Source organism: Dryobates pubescens, chromosome 31, assembly GCF_014839835.1.
Source record: "Dryobates pubescens isolate bDryPub1 chromosome 31, bDryPub1.pri, whole genome shotgun sequence".
In the NCBI taxonomy this organism is placed as follows: Eukaryota; Metazoa; Chordata; class Aves; order Piciformes; family Picidae; genus Dryobates; species Dryobates pubescens.
The window spans coordinates 6,744,004-6,770,904 of record NC_071642.1 but is presented as its reverse complement, the minus strand read 5'-3'; the positions used below and the strand labels follow the sequence as shown (position 1 = coordinate 6,770,904).

The 26,901-nt window shown below is 67.3% G+C and overlaps 3 protein-coding genes across 3 annotated transcripts in view; all 3 read right to left on the bottom strand.

Annotated features, from left to right (window-relative positions):
* Window positions 1–907: 907 nt before the first annotated feature.
* Window positions 908–8,632, bottom strand: PDLIM2 (PDZ and LIM domain 2). The gene is made up of 8 exons (XM_054175477.1): window positions 8,518–8,632; window positions 6,523–6,629; window positions 5,815–5,966; window positions 5,373–5,442; window positions 5,153–5,244; window positions 2,035–2,180; window positions 1,808–1,901; window positions 908–1,093 (listed from the first exon to the last, which is right to left on the bottom strand). The coding sequence occupies exons 2-8, from the start codon at window positions 6,613–6,615 to the stop codon at window positions 913–915; spliced, it is 828 nt and encodes a 275-aa protein (XP_054031452.1). The 5' UTR covers window positions 6,616–6,629; window positions 8,518–8,632; the 3' UTR covers window positions 908–912.
* A 1,980-nt stretch (window positions 8,633–10,612) lies between these two features.
* Window positions 10,613–17,239, bottom strand: SORBS3 (sorbin and SH3 domain containing 3). Its single transcript, XM_054175476.1, has 17 exons — window positions 16,842–17,239; window positions 16,690–16,753; window positions 16,481–16,610; window positions 16,299–16,383; window positions 16,170–16,211; window positions 15,958–16,044; window positions 14,930–14,964; window positions 13,559–13,665; window positions 13,378–13,502; window positions 13,203–13,249; window positions 12,657–12,771; window positions 12,443–12,568; window positions 11,573–11,995; window positions 11,405–11,484; window positions 11,198–11,304; window positions 11,012–11,089; window positions 10,613–10,623 (listed from the first exon to the last, which is right to left on the bottom strand). Exons 1-16 carry the CDS (start codon window positions 17,121–17,123, stop codon window positions 11,028–11,030), a joined length of 1,917 nt encoding a protein of 638 aa, XP_054031451.1. The 5' UTR covers window positions 17,124–17,239; the 3' UTR covers window positions 10,613–10,623; window positions 11,012–11,027.
* Window positions 17,240–22,269: 5,030 nt separating this feature from the next.
* Window positions 22,270–26,901, bottom strand: part of PPP3CC (protein phosphatase 3 catalytic subunit gamma) — a 50,455-nt gene continuing 45,823 nt past the window's right edge. Inside the window, exons 13-14 of the mRNA XM_054175214.1 lie at window positions 26,211–26,240; window positions 22,270–22,472 (exon numbers count right to left, since the gene is read on the bottom strand). Of these exons, the coding sequence (XP_054031189.1) occupies window positions 22,306–22,472; window positions 26,211–26,240 (197 nt within the window). The 3' untranslated portion in view covers window positions 22,270–22,305. The remainder of the gene's footprint in view (window positions 22,473–26,210; window positions 26,241–26,901) is intronic.

Below are 26,901 nucleotides of genomic sequence, written 5' to 3'. Positions count from 1 at the left end.
TGCCGCCCCACGGGGAGCTGTGACCTTCCTGGCAGCGGGGCAAGCCCTGGCTGTGCCACGGCCAGAGCCTGCTCCGTGCCACGGAGCCGGTGCCAAGCCCTGGACCGCCCCCCTCCCCCAGTTATGGGGGGCGTGAGGGCTGCTTCCAGGGGCTGGGGTCCCAGACTGCCTGTCCGCCCCCCCCCCCCCCCCCCCCCCCCCCCAGTCCCCCACAGAGCAGAGAGGGCAGTGGAGCAAATATATTATATTTGTGTGGGGGCTGCTGGAGCAGCAGGGAAGCCTCTGCAGCCAGTGCCCAAAGCGGTGCCAGCCCCCCCCTGGTACCTAAGTGCTCAAGCCCCTGCCCTCACCCCCCCTCCATGCCCCTGCTGTGGCACTGGGGGCTGCTGAGCCCCAGCCCAGGCTGAGTCCCAGCCCAGCTCATCACACCCCTGAGCCCAGGCTGAGCTCCAGCCCAGCTCATCACACCCCTGAGCCCAGGCTGAGCCCCAGCCCAGCTCATCACACCCCTGAGCCCAGGCTGAGCTCCAGCCCAGCTCATCACACCCCTGAGCCCAGGCTGAGCTCCAGCCCAGCTCATCACACCCCTGAGCCCAGGCTGAGCTCCAGCCCAGCTCATCACACCCCTGAGCCCAGGCTGAGCTCCAGCCCAGCTCATCACACCCCTGAGCCCAGGCTGAGCTCCAGCCCAGCTCATCACACCAACACAAGGCCACATCCATGCAGCCCCCCCAGCAGGGGGGCTGGCAGGGCTGGGGGGGTGCCGGGAGGGGGGTGGGGGCAGCAGGGCAGGGGTTGGGAGGTGATGGGGTGGGGGCAGCAGGGCAGGGATTGGGAGGTGATGGATGGGGATGGTGCTGCAGAGGGCGAAGTTCCCATGTTTGGAGGGGGGTGTGTGTGTGCGGGGGGGGCTCAGGAGTGGTGGGGGGCGGCGGGGGGGGTGCCCTGGTAGCGCAGTCGTGCGTGCTTCTCGCAGTAGAGCTCCTCGCCCCCCCAGAAGTGGCCTCGCATCTTCAGGTTGAGGCCGCAGTCGGCGCAGCAGTAGCAGGCGGGGTGCCGGTACCGCCCCTCGCGGATGCGCACCGCCTGCGTTCTGCGGGACGGCCGCGGGGGGGCGTCAGCGGGGTGCCCACCGTGCCGCCCCCACCCAGCAGCAGCGCCCAGTGTGGCCACACGGGGACCCCCCATAGCCCAGCGCCCAGTGTGCCCATACTGGGACCCCCCCATAGCCCAGCACCCAGTGTGCCCATACTGGGACCCCCCCATAGCCCAGCACCCACTGTGCCCATACTGGGACCCCCCCATAGCCCAGCGCCCAGTGTGCCCATACTGGGACCCCCCCATAGCCCAGCACCCACTGTGCCCACACGGGGACCCCCCATAGCCCAGCGCCCAGTGTGCCCATACTGGGACCCCACCCCCATACCCCAGCACCCAACAACAGCCCCATTTTGGGACCCCCCCATAGCCCAGCACCCACTGTGCCCATACTGGGACCCCCACACACAGCTCAGCACCCCACCCCAGCCCCATTTCAGCCATGCTGGGCATGCTGGGGGGGAAGGAGGGGAGGGGAGGGGAGGGGAGGAGAAGGAGGGGAGGAGAAGGAGGGGAAGGGAGGGGAGGGGAGGGGAGGGGAGGGGAGTGGAGGGAAGGGGAGGGGAAGGAGGGGAAGGAGGGGAGGGGAAGGAGGGGAGGGGAAGGAGGGGAGGGGAGGGGAGGGGAGGGGAGGGCAAGGAGGCGAGGGGAGGGCAAGGAGGCGAGGGGAGGGCGCAGCTCGTCCCTAGCGCCCCCCAGCGGCACTCACGCGATGCTGCTGCCACACTTCTCGCAGAGGTGAAGCTTCTGGCCCCCAGCCCCCGGTGCACGGCTGCCGGGCGAGATCCAGCTGGGGTGAGGAGCTGGTGGGGGCGGGGGGGAACACATCAAATCCACCGGGATCTCCTCAGCTGGCCCCTGCCGTGTCCCTCTGTGCGTGTGGCCACCTGCCCACTCCCCCCCCAAACCCCAACCCCCCCCCCCATCCTTCCTCACCTCCATCCTCATCCTCCAGCGCCTCCTGCAGCAGCCGGAAGGTGCTGGACTGCCGCGGGGCCGCCCTCAGCTCCCGGTTTTCCTGCAGCATTTTGTAGACTTCGGAGTCCTCCTCCAAACGCCTCATGGCTGGCTCCGACCCCGGGCTTCGCCAGGCGCCCAAGGGTGGGGGGAGATGGCATAAAGTCGGGGTGGTTTCGGGGGGGGGGGGGCGGGGAGGGGATGGGTTCCCAGCGCCCCGATGCTTGGCTGCTCCCGGCTGCACCCAGCTGGCGCTTTCCCCCTCCGCCCTAGGAGATGTGCCCCGACCTGCTCAGCCCTCCCACTGCTCTCCCTGCCTCTTAACTCTTTACAGGGGTGAAACAGCACCCAGGCAGCACCCACGGGTGCTGAGCAGCCATGGCAGGATGGGTGCATGGTGCTGGGGGCTTCCCTGCACCCATTTGTCCCTTCTCACCTTCTGCCTTCTCTCTAGGAGATGTGCCCCGACCTGCTCAGCCCTCCCACTGCTCTCCCTGCCTCTTAACTCTTTGCAGAGGTGACACAGCACCCAGGGGTGCTGAGCAGCCGTGGCAGGATGTGTGCATGGTGCTGGGGGCTTCCCTGCACCCACTTGTCCACCCCTCACCTGCTCCTTTCACTCCTTTCAGCCCTGACTTGCTCACCTCTCCCACTGCTCTCTCTGCCTCTTAACTCTTTACAGGGGTGAAACAGCACCCAGGGGTGCTGAGCAGCCGTGGCAGGATGGGTGCATGGTGCTGGGGGCTTCCCTGCACCCGTGCCCCTCCCTCCCTCCCCCCCCCCCGGCCCCCAGCCCCCAGCCCTGCTCCCTACCTGTTGCAGGAGCTGGCCGGGGGGGACGAGGGTCGCCGCTGCCTCCTCTCCCAGGGGCCTGGGGGGGTCTCAAAGGCTGGGGAAGGTGGGCGGGGGGGTGCTGGAGGCAGGATGGATCCCGGGGTGCTGTGCTGCTGGCTCAGGCTTCCTTGCTCCTGGCCCAAAGGAGAGGGGTTCTGGGTGCTCGGGGGGGAGCAACTGGGGCTGCCTCAGGGACTGTCCTGAGCCTGGGGGATGCCTCCAGACCCCCACCCTGCAACCCCCTCCTAGGGACACCCTGGGGGACAACTGATCTGAGGCCTCTGGCCATGGACTGCTCTCCTACTGGGACCCCCCACCCCCAGAGCCCAGGACCCCACATCAGCCCCAATCTGGCCCCACTGGGCCCCTTCCCTGCTGGGGCCAGTGGGACCCCTGGGGTTGTGGGGGAAGAGGAGCCAGTCCCCCCAGTAGACCCCAGAGCAGTAAGCCTAAGCCTATGCCTGTGCCCCCCACCCCCCACTGCCCCCCCAGCTCCCCCCCCGGCATCTGCTGCTGCTTAGCAGGGCGGCAGGAAAGGCCAATTCCAGCTAAGTGGAAGCTGCTGTTCCCAGGAGCTGCAGATGGGAGCCCAGGGAAGAGCCTGCAGGAGCTGGGGTCTGGGAAGGGGGGGAGGGGGAGAACGACACAAGGAACACCCCCCCCTGCCTGCACCCCCATCCCCCCAGAGATGGAAAAGGGCTCTGTGAGGTCAGAGGGAGGTGAAGGAAGAGTTAAAATCAGGCGCGGGTGGAGCTGGAGCCTTGGGGTCGTCCCCACCAGTGCCACCAAGAACCATGGCGGGGGGGGGGGCTTTTCCGGGGGGAGGAGGGGGCTGGGCAAAGCAGCAGCCCCTTCCCAGCCCCATGGACCACCCTGGGGTGGGTCCGGGACTGGCCAGGACTCTCCAGGGCTGGCCCCAAAGCAGCTAAGGAGCCGGGGAGGGAGCAAAGGAGCTGCGGGAGCCAAGGGGGTGGCTTGAAGCTGCGGCCAAAGGCAGCTGGGAAGGGCTCAGCCCGGAGCCACCACCGCTTCCCAATTTGGGCTTGAAAAACAAGAAAAAGGAAAACTGGGAAGGGAGGAGAAGGAGGAGGAGAAGGAGAGGAGGGAGACTCCAGCCCCGGAGCCAGCGGCTGCCCCGTGGGGGTTCAGCAGCCGCCCAGAGCCACGGCGGGAAGGAACTGGGAGGCTGCAGGCATCCCGGGACCGGTTTGGGCAGCCCAGGGAGGCATCCCAACCCCCCCCGACCCCCAGGGCATCCCAGCCCTGCGCCCCGGGGCACAGAGGGCGCTGCCGGGGGGACGCCGGGCCGTGGGTCCCTGCCCTGCCAACGCCCCAAGTCCTCTGGGGCTGGCAGGGGCTGGGCTGCGCCTCCCCGAACTGGTTTGGGCTCCCCAGGCAGGCGCCGGTGCCAAGAGGCATGGAGCAAAGCAAATCATCCCCGGCCAGGTGTGCCAGGGCCAGGGCCAGCGTGCTGGGCAGGTGGCACCACAAGAGTGGCCCTTGAGGGAGAGCAGGGCTGGGAGATCGTGGGGCAGTGGGGATGGAAAGACCCCAGACCCGTTTTGGTCTGGGGGGTCCAAAGGGTGGTGGTGTGGGGCTCAGAGGGGGATGGTTTGGGGCTCAGAGGGATGTGGATTGGGGCTCAGAGGGAGGTGGTTTGGGCTCAAAGGAAGGGTGGATTTGGGGCTCAGAGGGAGGCGGGTTTGGGGCTCAGAGGGAGGTGGATTTGGGGCTCAGAGGGAGGTGGATTTGGGGCTCAGAGGGAGGTGGTTTGGAGCTCAGAGAAGGATGGTTTGGGGCTGCAAAAGGTTGAAGGTGTAGGGCTGCAAGAGGTGATGGTTTGGGGCTCAAAGGATGATGGTTTGGGGTTCCAAAGGGCAAAGGTGTAGGGCTGAAGAGGGTAAAGGTTTGGGCTTGCAAAGGGGGTGCTGTAGGGGTGCAAAGGGAGATGGTTTGGAGCTGGAGAGGGAGAGGCTTGGAGGCTGTAAGAGGTGATGGCTTGGGGTTCCACAGGGCAATGGTTTGGGACTGCAAAAGGAGACAGTTTTGGGGGGGGCAGGGCACAGATGACCTCCCAGCATCTCCTCCTGGCCCCACACAGCCCCCCCAGCTCCTGCTCACCTGGTCAAGGCTGGGAGAGGTGAACTCCTCCTCCAGGAGCTGTGAGCTGTGGGGAAGAGGATGGAGCCATCAGCAGAGCCCCTGGCCCTGCCCAGACCCCTGCCCACCCCCTAGCCCTGCACACAGCCAGGTCCAGCCTTACCTGCCACTGCCAGGCAGGGAGCTGTGGGATGCCAGGCTGGGGCAGGATGCCCTTAGGGTGCCCTGGCTCTTGTCCTGCATCTGCATTGTGTCCTGGGAGGAGGGGGAGGGAGATGCCAGGAGCTGAAATCAGCCCTGGGTGGGCGTCAGGGGAGATGCCAGGAGCTGAAGTCAGCCCTGGGTGGGGGTCTGAGGGGGTGCAGGAGCTGCCCAGGGCTCACCTGGAAGCGTGTGGCCAGCCTCTCTGGTGATGTGTCCCCGTTGGTGTGGCTGGAGGGTGGCATCAGGGACCTAGGGACCAAGGGAGAATGTTGGTGGGGCCTGAATCTGCCCCGGGAGCCTGCAGCCCCCCGTGCACAACCACCCCCTTGTAGCGCCCCCTCCCCCTCCCCTCGGGGAAGAGGCAAGAAGCAGCAGCAGCTCCAGGCCCCCAGCTGGGACCAGTCCACCAGGTAACGGCTGCCAGAGCTGCTTGGCCTCATTACTGCCTGACTCTTTAATTACAGAGCTGGGACAGAGTCCCGCGGGGGTGGCACAGCCCCAAGAGTCGCTGGAGGGGAAAACCAGCACGGGGCTGGGGGACCCTAACCCGCCTGGGGACAGGGCTGGGGAGCCAAGCACCCGGGCTGGCACCCACCCTGCCACTCAGCACAGCTCCCCTACCTCTCCACCTGCAGCTGCAGCTCCCCAGGGCTCCTCCTGATCTTGTTCTGTGCCTCCACGTTGAGCATCTCGGCCGTGCTCTCCCCGTTGATGGTGACAATGACGTCCCCCGGCCGCAGGTCAGCCCCGGCTGCCTTCCCCTGCTCTGCCACCTCCACAGAGGAGGGGGCAGGGGCACGGCCCTGCTGTTATCTTGGAGGGCAGCGCCCCCCACACACCCCCAGCCCTCCCACGTGCACCCTGCATGTCCCACTGCAGCCCCACAGCCACCACTGCAGCTCCCCGTGGGGGCACCCTTGCAGCCCCGCACGTCCTGTTGCAGCTCCCCACATCACCACAGCCTGGCACACACACAGCTGGGTGCAGCCAGCTGGGTGTTGGTGCCCAGCTGCCACCCTGCCAGGGCTCTCCCACCCCCCAGGATCCCCACGGCTGTGCCAGTCGGGCGCCAGGCTCTCCGCCCGGGGAGGGAGGAGGGGTCCAAGGCCGCCACAACAACACTCGGAAGCTCAGCCCGGCCCAGTGGCACAATTCCCCACCCCCCCCCACCCCCCCTCCACTGTCACCCACCCGTGGGGACGTTCCCACGGAGCAGGATCGCTGCAGGAGGATAAACAGGATCCGCTGCCCGGAGCAGCCCAGCCCAGCCCGCTGCCGGCCTCAGCATCCCCGCAGCCTTCCCCGGGGCCGCGGCGGGGGGGCTCCTACCTTGGAGACGGTGATGGGCTTCCCGAAATCCCTTCCCCCGGCGATGCGGAAGCCCCAGGGGGCCGGCCCGGGCAAGGTCACTGTCACCGGCATGGCAGGAGGGGGCTCTGGGCAGGCAGAGAGCCGCGGTGGCAAAGTTTGGGGGGGGGGGGGGGGGAGGTGAGGGAGAGGAGAGCCTTCTTCCTCCCTCCCTCCACGCAGCAGAGCCCACCAAAGGCTCTCCCTGTTGCCACCGCCCCCCAGCCCCGCACCCCAAAGGTGCCCAGCGCGGGGTGCTGGAGCCTGGCGGCGCCTTCCTTCCGGGGAGGGGACCCGGGAGCTGGTGGCACGGCAGGGTGAGGGCAGCCACCGCTGCTTCCTCTCTCGCTGCCCTGGTACCCCCCCAGCCCCGGCTGGTGCTGGTGGCTTCCTCCTCTGCCAGCCTCAGCCTGAGCACGAGAGGGACCCAGGGGCAAGGGGGTCCTGGGGTCCCCAGGGGCCCCCCGGTGGTGTGGGCAGCGGGGAGGGGGCAGGCGAGGTCACCCTGCTGCTCCCCTACCGTCCCCAGGGGATGGCAGGAAACCAGCGAGGCCTTGGCAGCCGGGCTGGTGGCTTGCGGCATGGCACAGCCGAGCCAGCAGGGCTTGGAGGGGACGATGTGGCTGCCAGGGCAGCCAAGCGCTGGGGAGGATCCGGCGGAGGGCCTGGGCAAGGGTCCGGACGGGGCTGCGAGGACCACCCTGAGCCCTTCATCCTGCAGCCAGCCCTCACCGCCAGGAGGATGCTGAGGGTCCCCCGGGGTGCCCACGGCAGCGCTTGGCTTGGGTGGGACGAGAAGGAAGGAGCAGCCCCCTCCCCCGAGCCGTCACCGGCGCTGCCATCGCGGCTCCCTGCCCGGCTGCTCCGCACCGGCTCGGCCCCATCCTGTCCCCCGGCGGCCGGCGGCAGAGCCCCGGGGGGGCAGCAGGAGCTCAGTACCCCCCGGGAGGGGCAGCAGGAGCTCAGCACCCCCCGGGGAGGGCAGCAGGAGCTCAGTACCCCCCGGGAGGGGCAGCAGGAGCTCAGCACCCCCCGGGGCGGGCAGCAGGAGCTCAGCACCCCCCGGGGGGGGGGCAGCAGGAGCTCAGCACCCCCCGTCCGCAGCCGCCGGGGAAGGCATTTTAAACATCCCAAGCGCACAAAGAGGGTCTTGAGAGGCTGCCCGGAAGAATTTCCTGGGCTGGGCTTCGAAGCACCGGGGAGGAAAGCCCAAACCCCCTGCCCACGACCCGGCTCCGCTCAGCATCCCTCGGCCAGCCACCTCCTGATGCCCCCCTAGGACCCCAAAATCCAGCTGGGCACAACTCCCGGACCCCTCCAGCAGTCCTGCACCCCTGCTCTGTCCCCTGCACCCCTCCTCTGTCCCCTGCACTCCAGCTCTGTCCCCTGCACCCCTGCTCTGTCCCTTGCCCCCCACCTCTCCTGTCCCTCGCACCCTCTTCCATTCCCTGCACCTCTTCCCTGTCCCCTCCACCTCCCTGTCCAACCTCTGCCCTCTCTCTCCAACCCCCCGCATCCCTTTTCCATCTCCTGCCCGCCCTCCCCCCCCCAACTCTCCCACTCCCCCCCACTACCTTTGCCCCCTACCCCCTCACCTCGGTCCCCAGCTAGGTCCAGGTCCCCTCCCCGGCTCACAGCGATGCCTTTGTGGCTCCGGCAGCTGGCACTGCCCCCTGGCACCCCGTGACGGCGGGTGACAGGAGATGCCAGCAGGCGCAGGGGACTTGGGGACACAGGGGCTGCCTGCGCCCCCCTAAAACGCCTCCCCTCCCTGGGCGAGCAGCACTCCGAGCAGCCCTCCACTCCCCCCCGGGACCCCCGAGGGCTGCACCCCCAGGGGTCGGGCAGCGGCACCCCCGAGTTCTGCAACCCCGAGGCTCGAGAACCGGCACCCCCGAGAGCAGCATCGCCGAGGGCCGGGCACTGGTAGCCCCCCCCGGAACCCCTCGCATCCATCCCCCCCCCGGGAGCACTCACCGGTGGGCGGCCGAGCCGGGCAGCCCCCGTGGGGCGGCGGAACCGAGGACGGCCCCGGCAGCGGCACCTCCCCCTCGGAAGGGGCCGGCGGAGCCCGGCGGGGCCGGGCCGGGCCGGGAGGAGACTCCGCAGCGCCGTCTGCGGGCACCGATTGCCCCGACGGGGCGGACGGGGACCGGGCACGGCTCGGAGCGGGGAGCAGGGAACTGGCACGGGGCGATGCCCAGGGGAGGGTCCCCCTCGGCTTGTAGGGGGGTCCCAGGGAGCGTCTGCTGACTGCCCCGGGAGCTGGCACAGCGCTGTGGCATCACACCCCCCGTGTCCCTCCAGCACGGCAGGCAGCGCTGCGACCCCCGGCCCCCCCGGGGCACTGCCGCGGCCCCTTCCGTCCCATTGCAGCCCCACATGCAAAGCCCTCGGTGCCCTCCTGCAGCCCCCATGCATCACTGCAGCCAGCCGTGGGCACCACTGCAGCCCCACGTGTCCTGTTGCAGCCCCCCCACTCACTGCTGCAACCCCCCCATGGGCACCACTGCAGCCCCACAGGACTTTATGCAACCCTGCAACCACCCCTGCAGCCCCCCATGCACCATTGCAAACCCCCCCCCAGCACTGATACAGCCCATTAGGGCCCTTTGCATCCCTACCAGCACCACTGCACCCCCATAGCCCCCACTGCTGCCTCCCTGCAGCCCCCCCCAGCACCACTGCACCCCCATAGCCCCCACTGCTGCCTCCCTGCAGCGCCCCCCAGCACCACTGCACCCCCATAGCCCCCACTGCTGCCTCCCTGCAGCCCCCCCCCAGCACCACTGCACCCCCATAGCCCCCACTGCTGCCTCCCTGCAGCGCCCCCCAGCACCACTGCACCCCCATAGCCCCCACTGCTGCCTCCCTGCAGCCCCCCCCAGCACCACTGCACCCCCATGCCCCCCACTGCTGCCTCCCTGCAGCCCCCCCCAGCACCACTGCACCCCCATAGCCCCCACTGCTGCCCCCCTGCAGCCCCCCCCAGCACCACTGCACCCCCATAGCCCCCACTGCTGCCCCCCTGCAGCCCCCCCCAGCACCACTGCACCCCCATAGCCCCCACTGCTGCCTCCCTGCAGCCCCCCCCAGCACCACTGCACCCCCATAGCCCCCACTGCTGCCTCCCTGCAGCCCCCCCAGCACCACTGCACCCCCATGCCCCCCACTGCTGCCTCCCTGCAGCCCCCCCCAGCACCACTGCACCCCCATAGCCCCCACTGCTGCCTCCCTGCAGCCCCCCCAGCACCACTGCACCCCCATAGCCCCCACTGCTGCCTCCCTGCAGCCCCCCCAGCACCACTGCACCCCCATGCCCCCCACTGCTGCCTCCCTGCAGCCCCCCCCAGCACCACTGCACCCCCATAGCCCCCACTGCTGCCCCCCTGCAGCTCCCCCCAGCACCACTGCACCCCCATAGCCCCCACTGCTGCCTCCCTGCAGCCCCCCCCCAGCACCACTGCACCCCCATAGCCCCCACTGCTGCCCCCCACCCACCCACTTGCAGTGCAGGTCCCACTCCTGCAGCCCCCCTCCCCCCCCCTGCCCTGCACCTCTGCAACCCTGCCCAGCACCAGGTGCCCACCACCCAGCCTGATGACCCCATGGGCACCCCCACAGCCCCCCCCAGTACCCCACACCTGCCAGTGGGCACCATCCCAGCCCCCACTCCTCACACCCTCGCCACCCACCCCCCCAGTGCCACCAGACTGGGCCTTGGCTGAGCTTGAGCTTTAATGGTGGCACCAGGAGCAATCCACAGCTGCCCCCTGGGCAAGGGGCATGGCATCAGGAGGTCACCATCGTCATGGCCAGGCCTGGCACCGGCCAGAGTGGGTGCCAAGGCACCGGGCAGCAGCGTGGGGGGGGTCAGGTTAAGGCACTGGGGGGGTGGAGCCCTTTCCCCCTCCCCCACCACCATCCATCCATGCTGGGGGGGATTGGTCCTTGGCAGAGGCAGGAGGGAGCTGGAGGCACTTTGTGCCCATGGAGGGGGGCACGGTGGGGCTGTAGGGTGGCCAGGGTGTGCCAGTGGGCACCCCCCAACCCGGTGCCAACACTTCCTCACCCCCAGGCTCCCCCAGTGCCACCAGACTGGGCCTTGGCTGAGCTTGAGCTTTAATGGTGGCACCAGAAGCAATCCACAGCTGCCCCCTGGGCAAGGGGCATGGCATCAGGAGGTCACCACCGTCATGGCCAGGCCTGGCACCGGCCAGAGTGGGTGCCAAGGCACAGGGCAGCAGCGTGGGGGGGTCAGGTTAAGGCACTGGGGGGGGTGGGTGAGGCCCTTCCCCCCTCCCCTTCCCCTCCCCCCATCCATCCATGCTGGGGGGGATTGGTCCTTGGCAGAGGCAGGAAGGAGCTGGAGGCACTTTGTGCCCACGGAGGGGGGCACGGTGGGGCTGTAGGGTGGCCAGGGTGTGCCAGTGGGCACCGGAGCAAACACCTTCCCCCCCCGCCCCCGGGCTCCTCCTCTCCAGGGCTCACACCGGTGCCACGTAGTTGCCAGGGAAGGTGCCAAACCTCTGCGTCCTCCTGGACACACCTGGGGTGGGGAAGGGGATCAAAGGAGAGGAGAGGTGAAAGGGGGGGCTGCCAAGCTGTGCCCCAGCATCGTGGGAGGGGGGCTCTGGGCACCCGGGTGGGCACTCACCCACGAACCAGCCATCGTCACACTGCTGCAGCACATCCACGCAGTCCCCCTCCAGCAGCTCCAACTCGTCGGCGTTCTGGGGCTGGTACTGGTACAGTGCCCGGTACCTGGGAGACACAGAGCGGCCCAGGGACCCCCTGCCAGCCTGGCACTGCCCCCAACCCCACCCCGTGCCACCACGGTGCCCTCCTCCCGCCCCCTACTTACGGCGTCCATCGGATCTCGGAGCCGTTGTAGGACGGAGCAGGCTCGGGGCGGGCGCCGGGAGGTGCCCCCGGGGCTGGGCACTGCGAGGGAGGGGGAGTGAGGACGGCAGCACTCACCCCCACCCCCACGCAGTGCCAGGGTGTGGTGCCAGGGATGGGGGTGCCTCACCTGTTTGGGGCTCCGGGGCTGCTGGGGGTGGCTGGCCGGAGCGGGCAGGGGGCCGGAGGGGGCTGGGGAGGGGCTCAGGGGGCTGGCGTGGGGCAGCTTGGGGGAGTGGGAGAAGGAGAAGCCGAGGTGCTGCGGGGAGGAGGATGGGCACAGCCTGGCATCGCCGGGAGCCCGCTCTGCCAGCCTGGGGGAGCCCTGGGGACCAGGGCAGCGCTGCAGGGAGGGCGACTTGGCCGCGAGCCGAGGGCTGGAGGAGGAAGAGGAGGAGGGGGAGGAGGAGAAGTCCTCGGCGGTGGCCTTCAGCCTTGGCTCCTTCTGCACCTGCACGTAGCTGGCAGGGAAGATGCCCTGGCGGCTGGTGCCCGAGATGCGCCCTTGGTACCAGTGCTCATCCACCCTCCGCACCAGGCTGATCTGCTCCCCCTGCCAGGGGCACGACAGGGGAGGGTCAGCATGGCACGGCACAGCACAGCACGGCATGGCACAGCTGGTATGGCACAGCACAGTGTGGGACAGCATGGCATAGAGTGGCACAGCATGGCACGGCACGGCATGGAATGGCACAGCACAGCACAGATGGTATGGCATGGCACAGTGTGGGACAGCACGGCATGGCACAGCTGGTATGGCATGGCAGAGTGTGGGACAGCATGGCATAGAGTGGCACAGCATGGCACAGCACGGCACGGCAGGGCACGGCAGGGCATGGCACAGCACTGCACGGCACGGCATGGCACGGCACTGCACAGCACGGCACGGCACGGCACGGCACGGCACGGCATGGCACGGCATGGCACAGCACGGCATGGCACGGCACGGCACGGCACAGCACGGCACGGCACGGCACGGCACGGCAGGGCAGGGCAGTACCTTGCGGAAGGAGAGCTCCACGGGCAGCTCCCCGCGGAAGGTGTAGAGCGCCAGGGCCTCTCCATACTCCAGCACCTGGAGGCTGGGGGCCTTGATGGGCTTGGGCACCTCGGTGGGGGGCAGGATCTGGGCCGGGGGACACACAGACACGGGTGAGGGGCACTGCCAGGCCCCCCGCGCCCGGCCGCCCCCCCGGCCCTCCCCCCGGGCTCACCTCCACGTAGTTGGAGGGGAAGATGCCCACCCGGCCGTGGTGCTCCCCCTCCAGCCAGTTCCTGTCCACCTCCTTGTGGATGTAGACGATGTCTCCCTTCTGCAGTGCCAGCTCCCTGCCGGGGCGGTGCCCAGGGGGCGTCAGCCTGGCCCCCGGCCCCCCAGCCCGGCACGGCCCCCGCACAGCCTGCACCTCCCGCAGCCACCGCCAGGGGCGCCGCAGGGCGCCCCCGCTGTGCCTGCCTCTCATCTTGGGGGTTCCCTCTGGGCCCCACCTGGCACCCAGGGGACCGCAGGGGCACGGTGGGCACCCCCCAGCCCCCCCAGCGTGGCCACCCCGCCTCCCGGGGTCCTCTGCTCCCAATCCACCATATCAGGGACCACGGGGACATAGCAGGGACCCCCCCCATGGTCACCCCACATCCTGGAGCTCCTCCAGCCCCCAGCCCCCAGCTGAGGGACCAGAGGGGACCCCCAGAACAGCCACCCCACCTCCAGGGGCTCCGCCCCAGCACCCAAGGTCCCCCCCAGCAGCTTTTCCACTCACTTGGGTGACTCAGCTTGGAAGTCAAACTTGAGGCGAGCAGCTTTCATCTGGGGAGGGAGGGGAGCAGTTATGGAGGGGGGAAAGGGGGAGAGGGGGGAAAGGGGAGGGGGAGGGGGGGGCTCCCCCATCCCAGCCATTCCCAGTCCCCCACAGGATGGTATCAGCCCAGCCTCACCTTCTTCTCCTCCCTCCTGACAGCCTCCGGGGGCTCCCCCATGTCAGGCAGGCTGGGAAGGGTCTCTGGCCTGAGGGTGTCTGCAAAATGTTGGGGGGCCATGGGGTGCCACCCCCCAGCTCGGCCTGGGGTGCCCCATGGCAAGGGGGGGGGAGGGGGTAGGGGGTGGGGGAGGCCTCACCTCTGCCGGGGGCTGCTCGGCTCCGGTCAGCAGCCAGCCCCAGGCCACCTCGCTCCATGCTGTGGCTGGGGGGTGGGGGCTGCAGCCAGTGAGGTGACCGAGGGCTCCTGGGGGGGGGGGGGGGTGACAACAAACCAGGGCACGGCTGAGCCCCACATCCAGCCCCACTGCCCTGCACCCCGCCCTGCTCCCCAGCACCCCCAGCACCGGGACACAGGAGATTCCCCACCCAGCTGCACCACTCCAGGGGCTCGGTGCCTGGGGGGTCCTGGGGGGTTGACAACAGCCCAGGGCACAGCTGAGCCACATCCTCTGGCCTCCCAACCCTGCTGCTCCCCACGACCCCCCAGGACCTGGATGCTGGGGGGTGTCCCCCCCAGAGTCTCATTTTCAGGGCTCCTGGGGGGTGACAACAACCCAGGGCAGGGCTGAGCCCCACATCCAACCCCACATCCTCTGGACTCCCAACCCTGCTGCTCCCCATGACCTCCCCTAGGACCTGGATTCTGAGGGGTGTCCCCCCCGCAAGCTGCACCCCTCAGGGTCTCATTTGAGGGGTGACCAAGCGGGACAGGTCCAAAGTTTGCCCTCGGTGCCACTGGCACCTCCCTGGCACGGCCGAGCAGGAAGCAAGGAGCTGGGGAGGGCCCCTGGCTAATGGATAACTTCGCTCCTGGGGGGCACTTAAAAAGCGCCCAAATTCCACCCATCCCCCCGCCCCCTTCCCCCCAAAACCCAGCTGGGGAGGGGGGTCAGGCAGGGGGCTGCCAAGCTCCCCAGCCCTCCGCAAGCACCCCGCTTGAAGGGGAGCGGGGCGGGGGTTGGTTATGGTAGGTCCTACAAGAAGTGGAGCCAGGTTGGTTTGGTCCCGGAGCGGGCAGGGGGTGCCCTGGGGGTGTCCAGAGGCATCCCGGGGAGGGGGGGACACATCATCCTCCTCCTCCTGCCCCAGCTGGGGACAGGGCGGTGGGAATCCAACCTCCGTCACCTCCGCTGGGCAGGAGCCAAGCCCCGGGACACGGAGTCCCAGTCCCGTCCCAGCACGGCCCCGTCCCACCCACCGGGCAGCCGGCCTGGCGCCGGGGGGACCCCCCCGGCACTACTGGGGTGTGGGGAGGTGACCAGCAGCGACATTCGTGTGGGGGGAGGGGGGTGGAAATGGGGGAGGTCCGGGGAAGGGGTCTGTGGAGAACCGGCCCCCCCCCCGCCGCTGGAGCCGGGACGCTGCAGGGAGGGTCCCGCTGGTGTCTCTTCCACCCCCGGACCCCCCCACAAAATGCGGGGTCCCGTCCCGTTGTGCTCCCCCACTCGGAGCAGGGGGTCGGGGGGGTGGGATCTGGGGGGAGGGGGGCAGTGGGGATCGGTACTCACCGGGCGGGGGCCGGAGCCGGGGAGCGAGCGGAGCCCTGCGAGAGGAGCCGGAGGGGAGCGGGAGGGAGGGAGGGAGGGAGGGAGGGGAGGGGAAAGGGAGGGGAAGGGGAGGCGGGGGGGAGAGAAAAATTAATCACCCGGGAGGCCGGGCCCGGCCTGCAGCCGGACGGACAGACGGACAGGGTCCTAGTGTCCCACGGCCACGGCCACGCCGGCGGGGACACCGCCGCTGCCACCGCCCCCTGGCACCGGCCCGCTGTGCCCGCGGCCTGCCCGGGCACACATCCAGCTGTGCAGGCATCCGGCCCTGCCTGCATCCAGATGTGCGCACACCCAGCTGTGCAGGCACCCAGGGGTACTGCCTAGCTTGGCAGGGCGCTGGGTACCTGGCATGGGTGCTGGGCAGGGTGCTGGGTACCTGGCAGGGTGCTGGGTACCTGGCATGGGTGCTGGGTACCTGGCAGAGGAGCTGGGTACCTGGCACGGGTGCTGGGTACCTGGCATGAGTGCTGGGCAGGGTGCTGGGTACCTGGCACGGGTGCCGGGTACATGGCATGGGTGCTGGGTACCTGGCACAGGTGCTGGGCAGGGTGCTGGGTACCTGGCAGGGTGCTGGGTACCTGGCAGGGTGCTGGGTACCTGGCATGAGTACTGGGCAGGGTGCTGGGTACCTGGCACGGGTGCTGGGTACCTGGCAGGGTGCTGGGCAGGGTGCTGGGTACCTGGCACGGGTGCTGGGTACCTGGCATGAGTACTGGGCAGGGTGCTGGGCAGGGTGCTGGGCACCTGGCAGGGTGCTGGGTACCTGTCAGGGTGCTGGGTACCTGGCACGGGTGCTGGGTACCTGGCATGAGTGCTGGGCAGGGTGCTGGGTACCTGTCAGGGTGCTGGGTACCTGGCATGAGTACTGGGCAGGGTGCTGGGCAGGGTGCTGGGCACCTGGCAGGGTGCTGGGTACCTGTCAGGGTGCTGGGTACCTGGCACGGGTGCTGGGTACCTGGCAGGGTGCTGGGCAGGGTGCTGGGTACCTGGCACGGGTGCCCCCGCGTCTCCATGGCCCTCATGTCCTTGTCCAGCTCCTGGCTGAGCTGCTCCAGCTCCTGCTCCAGCAGCACCTGCACAGGTAGGGCTGGGACTGTGGTGGGCAAGGCTGGCACTGCCCACACCTCACATCCCATCAGTGTGGGCACCAGGACCCCCACTGCCACCTCCAGCTCCCCGCCCGCCCTTGGCATCGTACCTCGATGGACTGAGCCCGCGCCGGTGGCACCGCTGCCAGGGGCTGAGAAGGACAGGGAGCTGGTTAGCCGTGTGCCCACTGCAGTGCCCATCGGCACCCCTCCGTGCCAGGGCTGCCAGAGCTCCCTACCTGCTGTGGCTCCGAGGACTTCCCTGGTTCATAGTCGAAAATGCTGCCCGGCTCCGCGGTGGCACGGGTGGCACCCCAGTGGGTCCTGTGGGGAGCCAGGAGGAGCTCAGACCCCTGCAGCCCCACACCCCGTGGGCACCCACGGGGGACGGCTTTTCAATGCCACCTTGTGCCAAGCTCACCAGTCCAGCCCGTTGGGCACGCTGGGCGAGTCCGTGGGCACCGTCTCCTTCCTGCGTGGGTCTGGAGGCACCGCGGGGGGCGAGGGGCTGGATTCGCCCACGGGGCAGCGCTGGGCATCCCAGTCGGGCTCTGAGGGATGCAGGAGGAGATGAGTGGTTGCCAGGCCGTGCCGCGCCGTGCCGTGCCAGGCCCTGGCACCGCGACTCACCAGGCAGCTTGCGGTGGATCTGTCGGAACATGCTGCGGTACCAGTCCCGGGGCTGATCCACGCTCTGCGGGCACAGCGGGGGGGGCGTGGCGAGGGGGGGGCGAGGGGGGGCGAGGGGCGGGGCTAGCCCAGCCCGGTGCCCCCCGACTCACCGAGCGGGAGGCGATTGGCATCCCTGTCTCATCCACCGGCCCGATGCCATCGTACTTCACCCAGCGCCGCTCCCGCCGCTTGCTGTCCTTGGTCCAGGTGCCAGACCAGCCTGGCGCCCGGGGGCAAGCTGGCACAGCCCCGGGGGTGGGCACGGGGCCAGCGGGTGCCAGGCTGCTGGGGACCTTCCCCTCCTTGGCTGGCCAGGTCTGGTACCACTCGGTAACTGGGGACAGGGCGGGTGAGGGTGAGCCTTCGCCCTCGGCCCGCGGGGGTGCCCACATGTGCCCCCCGGGGGTGGGTACCTGGGCTCCTGGGTGCCACCTGGGCACGCTCAGCTGTGCCACGGCTGTCGTGGAAGTCGAAATTCAGCGTGTTGGAGCCGCGGTGGCGGATGATGGGCACCTGTGGCACAAGGGGGGGGGGCTGGCACCGGCAAAGGGATGGGGGCAAAAAGGGGTCCCCAGATGCCAGCCCTGTGGGCATGCAGCAGCCCCCGGCTCTCACTCACCCTCTGTGCCCTGTGCTGGGGCTGGAGGTGGGGCACATCCTCCGTGCTGCTGGTGGGGGGCAGGAGCTGGCCTGCCATGGCCTTGGGGTGCTGGGATGGTGCCCTGGGGGTGCCCATGCCCTGTGAGGGAAGTGGTCTCTAATGGGAGGGAGATCCCAGCCTTGGCTGCTTCCTGCAGCTTCACCTCACCAGGCTTTGCCAAGGGAGCCCTGTGCCAGCCCCAGCCCCACCTTCAGGGACTGTCCCCTGTTATTCAGAGGGGCAGAGGATGCCACAGGGGGATGCCAACCACCGTGGCACCATCTCCTGCTCTTCAGAAGGGCAGAGGACACCACAGGGGGATGCCAACCACCATGGCACCATCCTCTGCTCTTCAGAGGGGCAGAGGATGCCACAGGGGGATGCCAACCACCGTGGCACCATCCCCTGCTCTTCAGAGGGGCAGAGGATGCCACAGGGGGATGCCAACCACCGTGGAACAGACCCCCTGCTCGAGAATCCTGCTGGTGCCAGGGGGAGCAGGCAAGAAGCAGCCCTGGCACGGGTCTCCTGGGTGCTCTCCCTGTGGATTGGACCACCCAGCCCTCCCCCCGCGCCCCGGGCTCTTTGTGGGGGCAACCCCCCAGGCTGGGGTGGGAGCGGGCGATGACCGAGCCGCTCTGGCATCCCGGGGCAGCGCGGTGGCATGCAGCTGGCAGCGGTGCCCGGGCACGTGGGGATGGCAGCGGGCCGCCTGCCAAGGCCGAGCCTCCCCGGGGCTGAGAAAGACGAAGAGGCAGAAAAAACTTTCCCCACCCTGCAGCGCAAACAGGGAGAGAGGGAAGGGGAAGAGGCTCCGGGAAGGCGCTGCCCCAGCCTGGCACCACCCCGCCAGGAGGGCAACTGGGCCCCGACTCCACATCGCCACTGCGGTGCCAGGGCCGTGGCACAGAGTGGCTGTGGGGGCACGGGACCCCCATAACGGCTGCCGACAGCACGGAGGGTGGGGGTGTGATGTGAGGCTGTGCCAGGCAGGAGCTGCCCCCGGGAATGTTTGGGGACACTTAGGCTCCTTGTTTGTCCCCCAGAAACTCCACCCCCAACAGGGCAGGGGCAGCACCCCTGGGACCTGCAGACGCCATGGGGGGCTTAGGCAGCACCCCTGGGACCTGCAGACGCCATGGGGGGCTCGGGCAGCACCCCTGGGACCTGCAGACGCCATGGGGGGCTTAGGCAGCACCCCTGGGACCTGCAGACGCCATGGGGGGCTCGGGCAGCACCCCTGGGACCTGCAGACGCCATGGGGGGCTTAGGCAGCACCCCTGGGACCTGCAGACGCCATGGGGGGCTCGGGCAGCACCCCTGGGACCTGCAGACGCCATGGGGGGCTTAGGCAGCACCCCTGGGACCTGCAGACGCCATGGGGGGCTTAGGCAGCACCCCTGGGACCTGCAGACGCCATGGGGGGCTTGGGCAGCACCCCTGGGACCTGCAGATGCCACAGAGGACCTGTGTGGAGCCTGGCACCACACAGACCCCTCCTCAAAGAGGGCAGCTGGTGCTACTGGGGGGCTGCCAGCCTGGCACGGTGCCCCGTGTGCCACCCTGGTGGGGCAGATGGGGCTGGGATACCCCCCTCCTCCCGGCTCCTTGCTGTGCTCCCCACACCCCTAAACTTTGAAGGCCCCAGGGCTGAACCTCATGGTTGTCACCCCCGTAGGGAAACGGAGGTCCCGAGGACAGCCTGCCCCAGGGCACACGGACAGCAGAGCCCAGACCGGCACCCCCCCGGGGCACCCCAACCGGTGCCACTCCCTTCCTACCCCCGCAGCCCGCTGGGGACCAGCCCCGTCCTGATCCCCGGGACTGTCCCCCCCCAAAAGCAAGTCCCCAGCGGCCTCCCCTGCTCCCCAGCCAGCACTTACCTCCTCCGGGTGGTGCCAGCTGGGGGGCCCCGGGGGGGTGCCGAGGGTTCAGGGAGCCCCACGGAGCCGGGAGCAGCCGGGAAGGACAAAAAACAACGGAACAAACTGTGCCAGGGGGAGGAGGGGAGAGCTTGAGATCCTCAGCAACAGGAACCCCTGCTCGAAGCATCCCCTGGGCGGGGGGGGGGAGTGGTCACCCGGCGACGTCCGCGCCGCCGCTGGGTCCCGCTGTGCCCTTGCGCCCCCCGGGGTGCTTTTGCTGCCCCCCACCTCGGTGCTCCGCAGCCTGGGGCGGGCTCGGCCCATTCAGAGTTTCCAGTGACATTTCCAGGGATGGGATCCAGGGCCAGGAGCCAAGAGGCTGAACTCATCCCACGCCCCACGCCTGCCTCCCCCGGCCCCCCGCTTACGAAACTGGGGCGAGCCCAGCGCCGCCAGCCCCCCGCGGCCCCGGGGGTGGGGGCTTGGGGGAGGACATCTGGGGGGGAGGGACGAGGAGGGAAGTGCCCAGTGGAGGTGGGGAGTGGGGTTCCATGGGCACAGAGCTCCCCCAAACCTCATCATGGGGGGCACGGTGATGGCAGTGTCCCCATCCCCTGCGTCCCTCCGAGGTCTGGGCGTTGGGGACCCCCACTTTATTCCCACCCCATGCCCTGCAGTCCCCGCCCCGGGCCCACTCTCGTGCCCCGTAGCCCGGAACTCATCCCCCCGGGCAGTGCCGGTGTCCCATCCTCTGTCCCCCCAAACCCCATCGTGGGGGGGCACGGTGACAGCAGCGACCCCATCCCCCTTGTCACCTCCATCCCTCAGGGGGTCGAAGTGTTGGGTGGACCTCCTGTTTCTCCACCCCCACGCCCTTTAGCCCACCTCGTCCCCCCCCCCCCCGGGCAGTGCCAGTGTCCCATCCTCTGTCACCGCTTCCTGCTGGCCACTCCCCGGAGCTGCTGACAGCTCCCACCCGGGGCAGCCTCGGCCCTTCCTCCGCCCCACGTGAGCTCTGTCCCCACGGCAGGGTGGTGGCTCTGCCGACAGCCACCCCCCTGTCCCCAGCGAGCCACCCGTCCCCCGCCACCAGCCGGGGCCCCAGGAGCTGTTGGCACAAGCCCAGAGGACGGCAGCAGCCCTGCGGGGAGGGCAAGTCCTGACCCCGTCCCTACCCACCCAGCAGCTGGCACCTCCCCTCCTAGGTCCTCTCCACGCACCAGTGTGACACCTCCGGAGGTCACAACGCCCAGCGGCCACCACCAGCCCTCCAGCGGGCAGTGGGGGTGCCAGTCACCCTCGCCCCCCAGCTTCAGGAGGGGTTTCCTGGTGCGCCCAAGCTGCGCCCGGACTCACCGGCAGGTCCCGGCGCTGGGTGAGGAGCTGTTGGGCCCTGCCGGCTCCCGGCAGCTCCCCGATGAATGTTTAACGCAGCCCGGGCCGGGACTAACAAAGGGCCAACGTTTCCTGTTTGCTCGGCGTGCCCGTGCCAGCCGTGCCAGCCGTGCCAGCCGGGAGCGCGCCGGGATGCGCCTTGGCAGCCGCGAAGCGAGGCTGGGGAGCCCCGGGGCTGCGGGCAGCGAGGCTGGCAAGCGGGGGGCAGCGGGGTTGATAACTGGGAGGCAGTGGTAGCAACCAGGAGGATGCAGGTAACGGGGGGGCAGCGGTGTGGGTACTGGGGGGCAGTTGTGTGGATAATTGGGGGGCAGTGGGAGTAACTGGGGGGCACTGGTGTGGGTAACTGGGAGGATGCTGGTAACGGGCAGTGGTGTGGGTAACTGGGGAGCAGTGGTGTGGATAAGTGGGGAGGCAGCAATGTTGGTGACTGGGGTCAGTGGTGTTGGCAACTGGGGGGCAGTGGTGTGGGCAAGTGGGGGTCAGTGGTGTGGGTAAGTGGGGAGGAGTGGTGTGGGTAAGTGGGGTCAGTGGTGTGGGTAAGTGGGGGGCAGCAATGTTGATGACTAGGGTCAGTAGTGTGGGCAACTCGTGGTCAGTGGTGTGGGCAAGTGGGGGGCAGTGATGTTGGCAAGTGGGGGGCACTGGTGTGGGTAAGTGGAAAGGTTGTTGGGTGGCTCCCCAAGTTTGGTGGGGGCAGGGAAAGGGTGGGGGCCCTGCAGCATCCCCTTCCCGATGGTATCACGCTTGTGATGGATGTGACACGGGGGAGGAAGCCATCCTAGGGACGATATCACCCCCTAGGGACGATGACCCCAACCCCCCCGTGTCCCCCCCCCCCAAAATCCCCAAATGCCTCCCCAAACCCCCCAGAATGCCCCAACGCCACAGAATGCCCCAAACCCCCCCAGAATCAACCAAATCAGAGCCAAAATGGAATGAAGCTGGAGGTGGGGAGATTCAGGCTGGAGGTGAGCAGGAAGTTCTTCCCCATGCGAGTGGTGAAGCCCTGGGATGGGTTGTGCAGGGAGGTGGTTGAGGCCCCAGCCCTGGAGGTGTTTAAGCCCAGGCTGGATGAGGCTCTGCCCAGCCTGACCTAGTGTGGGGTGTCCCTGCCCATGGCAGGGGGGGGGTTGGAACTGGCTGATCCTTGTGGTCCCTTCCAACCCTGACTGACACCACGAACCTCCCCCCAGCTCAAACTGAACCCCACCCCAAACCTCGAGCCCCCAACCCCCCCCTCACAGACAGAGTCCAAGCTGCCACTTCAGGCTCGGGGTGGGGGGTGGGGGGTTTTTTTTCCCACCTTTTTTTTTTATATATATATATAGAGAGAGATACCCAACATAAATAAAACCCCCAAATAAAAAGCAAAAAAAAACCCCCAAACCCCCAAAACAACCCCCCCCCCCAAAAACCCCCTCCCCTCCCCCACCCCTTCCCCCCCCACCCCCCCCCCCTTCTCCCTCAGACCTCCCCCTCCCCACCGCCCGGGCTGCGCGCTCCGGGGCTCCCTCCGGCCGCGGCTCTGCTTCTTCCCTCCCTCCCCCTTCCCCTTTCCCCCCCCCTTTCCCTCCCTCCCCCCCCCCCAATAATAATTAATAATTAATAATTAACAATAAATAAATAAAACTCCTCGCAGCTGGGGGGGGGGCGGGGGGGAGGAGGGGGCCGTCACTGCGGCTTCTTGTCGGCAGAGTTTGTGGTGGCGCTGACCAAGCCCAGGGGCCCGTCCCCGTGCAGGGAATCCTTGCGCGGCGGCATCCGCTCGTTGATGCGGTCCAGCCCCCGCGCCTCCTCGAAGCTGCGGATCTTGTGCTGGGGCGAGAACCCTCGGATGGCTGCCGGAGACACGGGGGGGAGAAGGGCGGGGAGGAGGAGGGAAGGAGCCCGGGTTAAGGTCGAGGCGGCCCCGAGAAGCCCCCGGGGGAAGGACCCCGCGGAGAGACGGGAGGGGAGGGTGGGAGGGACGGAGAGCAGCTGTCTGGGAGGGGGGGGAGCTGAGAACTGCCAGCGAGGGAAAGGGGCCTCAAGGGTGGTTGGGGTTGGAAGGGGCCTCAAGGGTCAGAGAATGTTAGGGGTTGGAAAGGACCTCAAGGATGTTAGGGGTTGGAAAGGACCTCAAGGATGTTAGGGGTTGGAAGGGGCCTCAAGGACCTCAAGGGTCAGAGGATGTTGGAAGGGACCTCAAGGGTCAGAGGATGTTAGGGGTTGGAAGGGGCCTCAAGGACCTCAAGGGTCAGAGGATGTTGGAAGGGACCTCAAGGGTCAGAGGATGTTAGGGGTTGAAAGGGGCCTCAAGGACCTCAAGGGTCAGAGGATGTTGGAAGGGAACTCAAGGGTCAGAGGATGTTAGGGGTTGAAAGGGACCTCAAGGACCTCAAGGGTCAGAGGATGTTAGGGGTTGGAAGGGACCTCAAGGGTCAGAGGATGTTAGGGGTTGGAAGGAGCCTCAAGGGTCAGAGGATGTTAGGGGTTGGAAGGAGCCTCAAGGACCTCAAGGGTCAGAGGATGTTAGGGGTTGAAAGGGACCTCAAGGACCTCAAGGGTCAGAGGATGTTAGGGGTTGGAAGGAGCCTCAAGGGTCAGAGGATGTTAGGGGTTGGAAGGGACCTCAAGGACCTCAAGGGTCAGAGGATGTCAGAGGTTGGAAGGGACCTCAAGGGTCAGAGGATGTTAGGGGTTGGAAGGAGCCTCAAGGGTCAGAGGATGTTAGGGGTTGGAAGGAGCCTCAAGGACCTCAAGGGTTAGAGGATGTCAGAGGTTGGAAGGGACCTCAAGGGTCAGAGGATGTTAGGGGTTGGAAGGGACCTCAAGGGTCAGAGGATGTTAGGGGTTGGAAGGGACCTCAAGGACCTCAAGGGTCAGAGGATGTTAGGGGTTGGAAGGGACCTCAAGGGTCAGAGGATGTTAGGGGTTGGAAGGGACCTGGTTTAGTGACCATAGTGGTGCTGGGTTGAAGGTTGGACAGGATGATCTGAAAGGTCTCTTCCAACCAGAATGATCCCATGGGCCCTCAGGGGATTGTTCACCACCAGCAGAGCTCGGGGGGGAGCCCCCCAAGGGCAGCTGGGAGGTGGAACCTCGCCAGGTGAGAGCAGCAAGAGCTGCAGCACCTTGCTCTTGTCCCTGCTGCTTTCAATTTGAAGCCACTTCAGCAGCAGGAACTTGAGGACCAGACAAGTGCTCAACGTCCCCAGGCAGGGAAAGGTCAGGAGAAGAGCCAGGTCTGCAACACAGGACACTAAAATCCAACCACCACCACCTCCTGAAACAGGGAAAGCCAACCCAAGAGGACACAGACACCACCACAAGGCTGCAAGTCCCACCACACACCACAGCAGGAGAGGGGAAGGAGCTGGTCCTGGGATGACAAACACAACACTGCTTGCATCACCAGGGGGAGGAGGAGGAGGTCCAAGAGTGGTCCAAGGGCAGGCACAGCTCTGCTCCACCACCACCAGGCTGAGGACATCACCTCTGTGGGGAGGATGTGGGCCAAGGGTTTGACTTCTTGGTGTCACAGAGAACTTGGGGGGTGGGGGAAGAGAGAAGGGTTTGGGGCCAGATCTTTTGACAAGGACTTGGTTGGTTTGCAGCTGAGGTTCCTTTGGGGATCAAGAAGTTCAGAGAATCAATCAGGTGGGAAAAGACCTCAGAGAGCAGCAAGTCCAAGCTGGCACCCAACACCCCCTGACAGCTGAACCATGGCTCCAAGGGCCACATCCAAGCCCCTCTTGAACACCTCCAGGGATGGGGACTCCACCACCTCCCTGGGCAGCACATCCCAAGGGCAAATCACTCTCTTTGGGAAGAACTTTCTCCTCACCTCCAGCCTCAACTTCCCCTGGCACAGCTTGAGACTGTGCCCTCTTGTTCTGGTGCTGGGTGCCTGGGAGGAGAGCCCAACCCCCACCTGGCTCCAACCTCCCTTCAGGGAGTTGGAGAGAGCAAGAAGGTCTTCCCTGAGCCTCCTCTTCTGCAGGCTAAGCAACCCCAGCTCCCTCAGCCTCTCCTCACAGGGCTGTGCCCCAGACCCCTCCCCAGCCTTGTGCCCCAGACCCCTCCCCAGCTTTGTTGCCCTTCTCTGGACACCTTCAAGTCTCTCAATGGCCTTCTGGAACTGAGGAGCCCAGAACTGGACACAGGACTCCAGGTGTGGCCTAACCAGTGCTGAGCACAGCCACAAGGACTTCCCTGCTGCTGCTGGCCACACTGTTCCTGATGAAGGCCAGGATGCCTTTGGCCTTCTTGGCCCCCTGGGCACACTGCTGGCTCATCTTCAGCCTACTCTCAACCACTACCCCCAGGTCCCTCTCTGCCTGGCTGCTCTCAGCCCCTCTGTCCCCAGCCTGTAGCTCTGCCTGGGGTTGCTGTGGCCAAAGTGCAGCCCCTGGCACCTGGCCCTGTTCAATGCCATCCTGTTGGCCTCTGCCTGGCAAGGTCCCTCTGGAGAGCCTCCCACCCTCTAACTGATCAACTCCTGCTCCCAGCTTGGTGCTGTCTGCATGGAGAGGTTCCAGGGCCATGGGGATGTGGTGCTGAGGGCCCTGCTTCAGTGGTGACCTGGCAGGGCTGGCTTAAGGCTTGGGCTGGATGATCTGAAAGGTCTTTTCCAACCCCCAAGGACTCCTCCCATGGCTCCAGGTGCAGCTGGGTCACCTTTTCCAGCCTTAATGGTTCTAAGCCTCCATAGACTGGGTTCCCCAAGGGATGAACTCAACCACAGGGCATCCAAGATCAAGTTGCAGCACCCCAGCACCAAGCTCTTGAGACACCAAAGCACTCTGGAGTGAGGCCATGCTGACAGCAAAGCTCTTGTCCCAAGCAGTTCATGTCCTCCTTCAGGCTCACCTTCACTTCCCTGGGGCTCACCTTCACCTCCCTGGGGCTCACCTAGACCTCCCTGGGGCTCTGCTGGACCAGAGCTCCCTGGGGCTCACCTTCACCTCCCTGGGGCTCACCTTCACCTCCCTGGGGCTCTGCTGGACCAGAGCTCCCTGGGGCTCACCTTCACCTCCCTGGGGCTCACCTAGAGCTCCCTGGGGCTCTGCTGGACCAGAGCTCCCTGGGGCTCACCTAGACCTCCCTGGGGCTCTGCTGGACCAGAGTTCCCTGAGGCTCACTTAGACCTCCCTGGGGCTCACCCAAACCTCCTTGGGACTCACCTAGACACCTTTGGGACCCACCTAGACCTCCTTGGTGCTCACCTAGACACCCTTGGGACTCACCTAGACCTCCCTGGGGCTCACCCAAACCTCCTTGGTGCTCACCTAGACACCCTTGGGACTCACCTAGACCTCCCTGGGGCTCAGAAAGACCTCTTGGGCCTCACCCAGCCCTCTTTGGGCCTCACCCAGCCCTCAAGCAGCCCTCTTGTGTCTCATTTTGCTTCCCAGCAGGGTGCCTTGTTGTTTTGTGTGTGTGGGGTGTGGGTGTCCTCCTCCAGCTTCTGGTGATGCAAGAGTGGGTCAATGATGATGGCAAAAGCTTCCCCAGGGCTGGGCAAGGCTCCTGGGAGGGCAGCAGACACACACAGAAGGGTGAGTGGAGGTCTCTGGGTGGGTTTCTAACCATACCTTCCCGTGCCTCTACAGCTTCTACTGTGGCTGCCAGACAGAAGAGCAGTGGGCATGCAAAAAACCAATTGAAGAGAGAGAGAGAGAGAGAGGAAAGAGGACAAAAACAACAGAACAAAACAAAAAGAGTGCCAGTGAGTGACCAAACCTCATCCCCACCAAGGGTGGAGCCCACAGCCTCCCCACCCCCCACTGGAGGTGACCAAAGGAGAACCAAGTGGGGAGGAGCTGGAACAGGGAGGGGGGAAATGGAATCCAGCAAAGAGAGGGGGCAGGAGGGGGAGAAGGAGGGAGGAAAGGAAATCCCTTGGGCCTGGGGATGTGGTAGGAGGCTCCTCTCTCCTTGTGGGCAGTGGAGTGGTGATGAGGATAAAGCCAGCAGGGAGGAGGAGAAGGAGGGAGAGGGAAGGTGGTGGGAAAAGGGGAGGGCTGGAGTCACCATCCCTGGAGGTGGCCAGGAAAGGGCTGGGTGTGGTGCTTGGGGCCAGGGTTGAATGGGAATGGGGGTGGTGGAAGGAGGGAAAGGGAGAAAGGGGGGGAGAGGGAAGGGAGAAAGGGGGAGAGGGAAGGGAGAAAGGGGGAGAGAGGGAAGGGAGAAAGGGGGGGGAGAGGGAAGGGAGAAAGGGGGGGAGAGGGAAGGGAGAAAGGGGGAGAGAGGGAAGGGAGAAAGGGGGGGAGAGGGAAGGGAGAA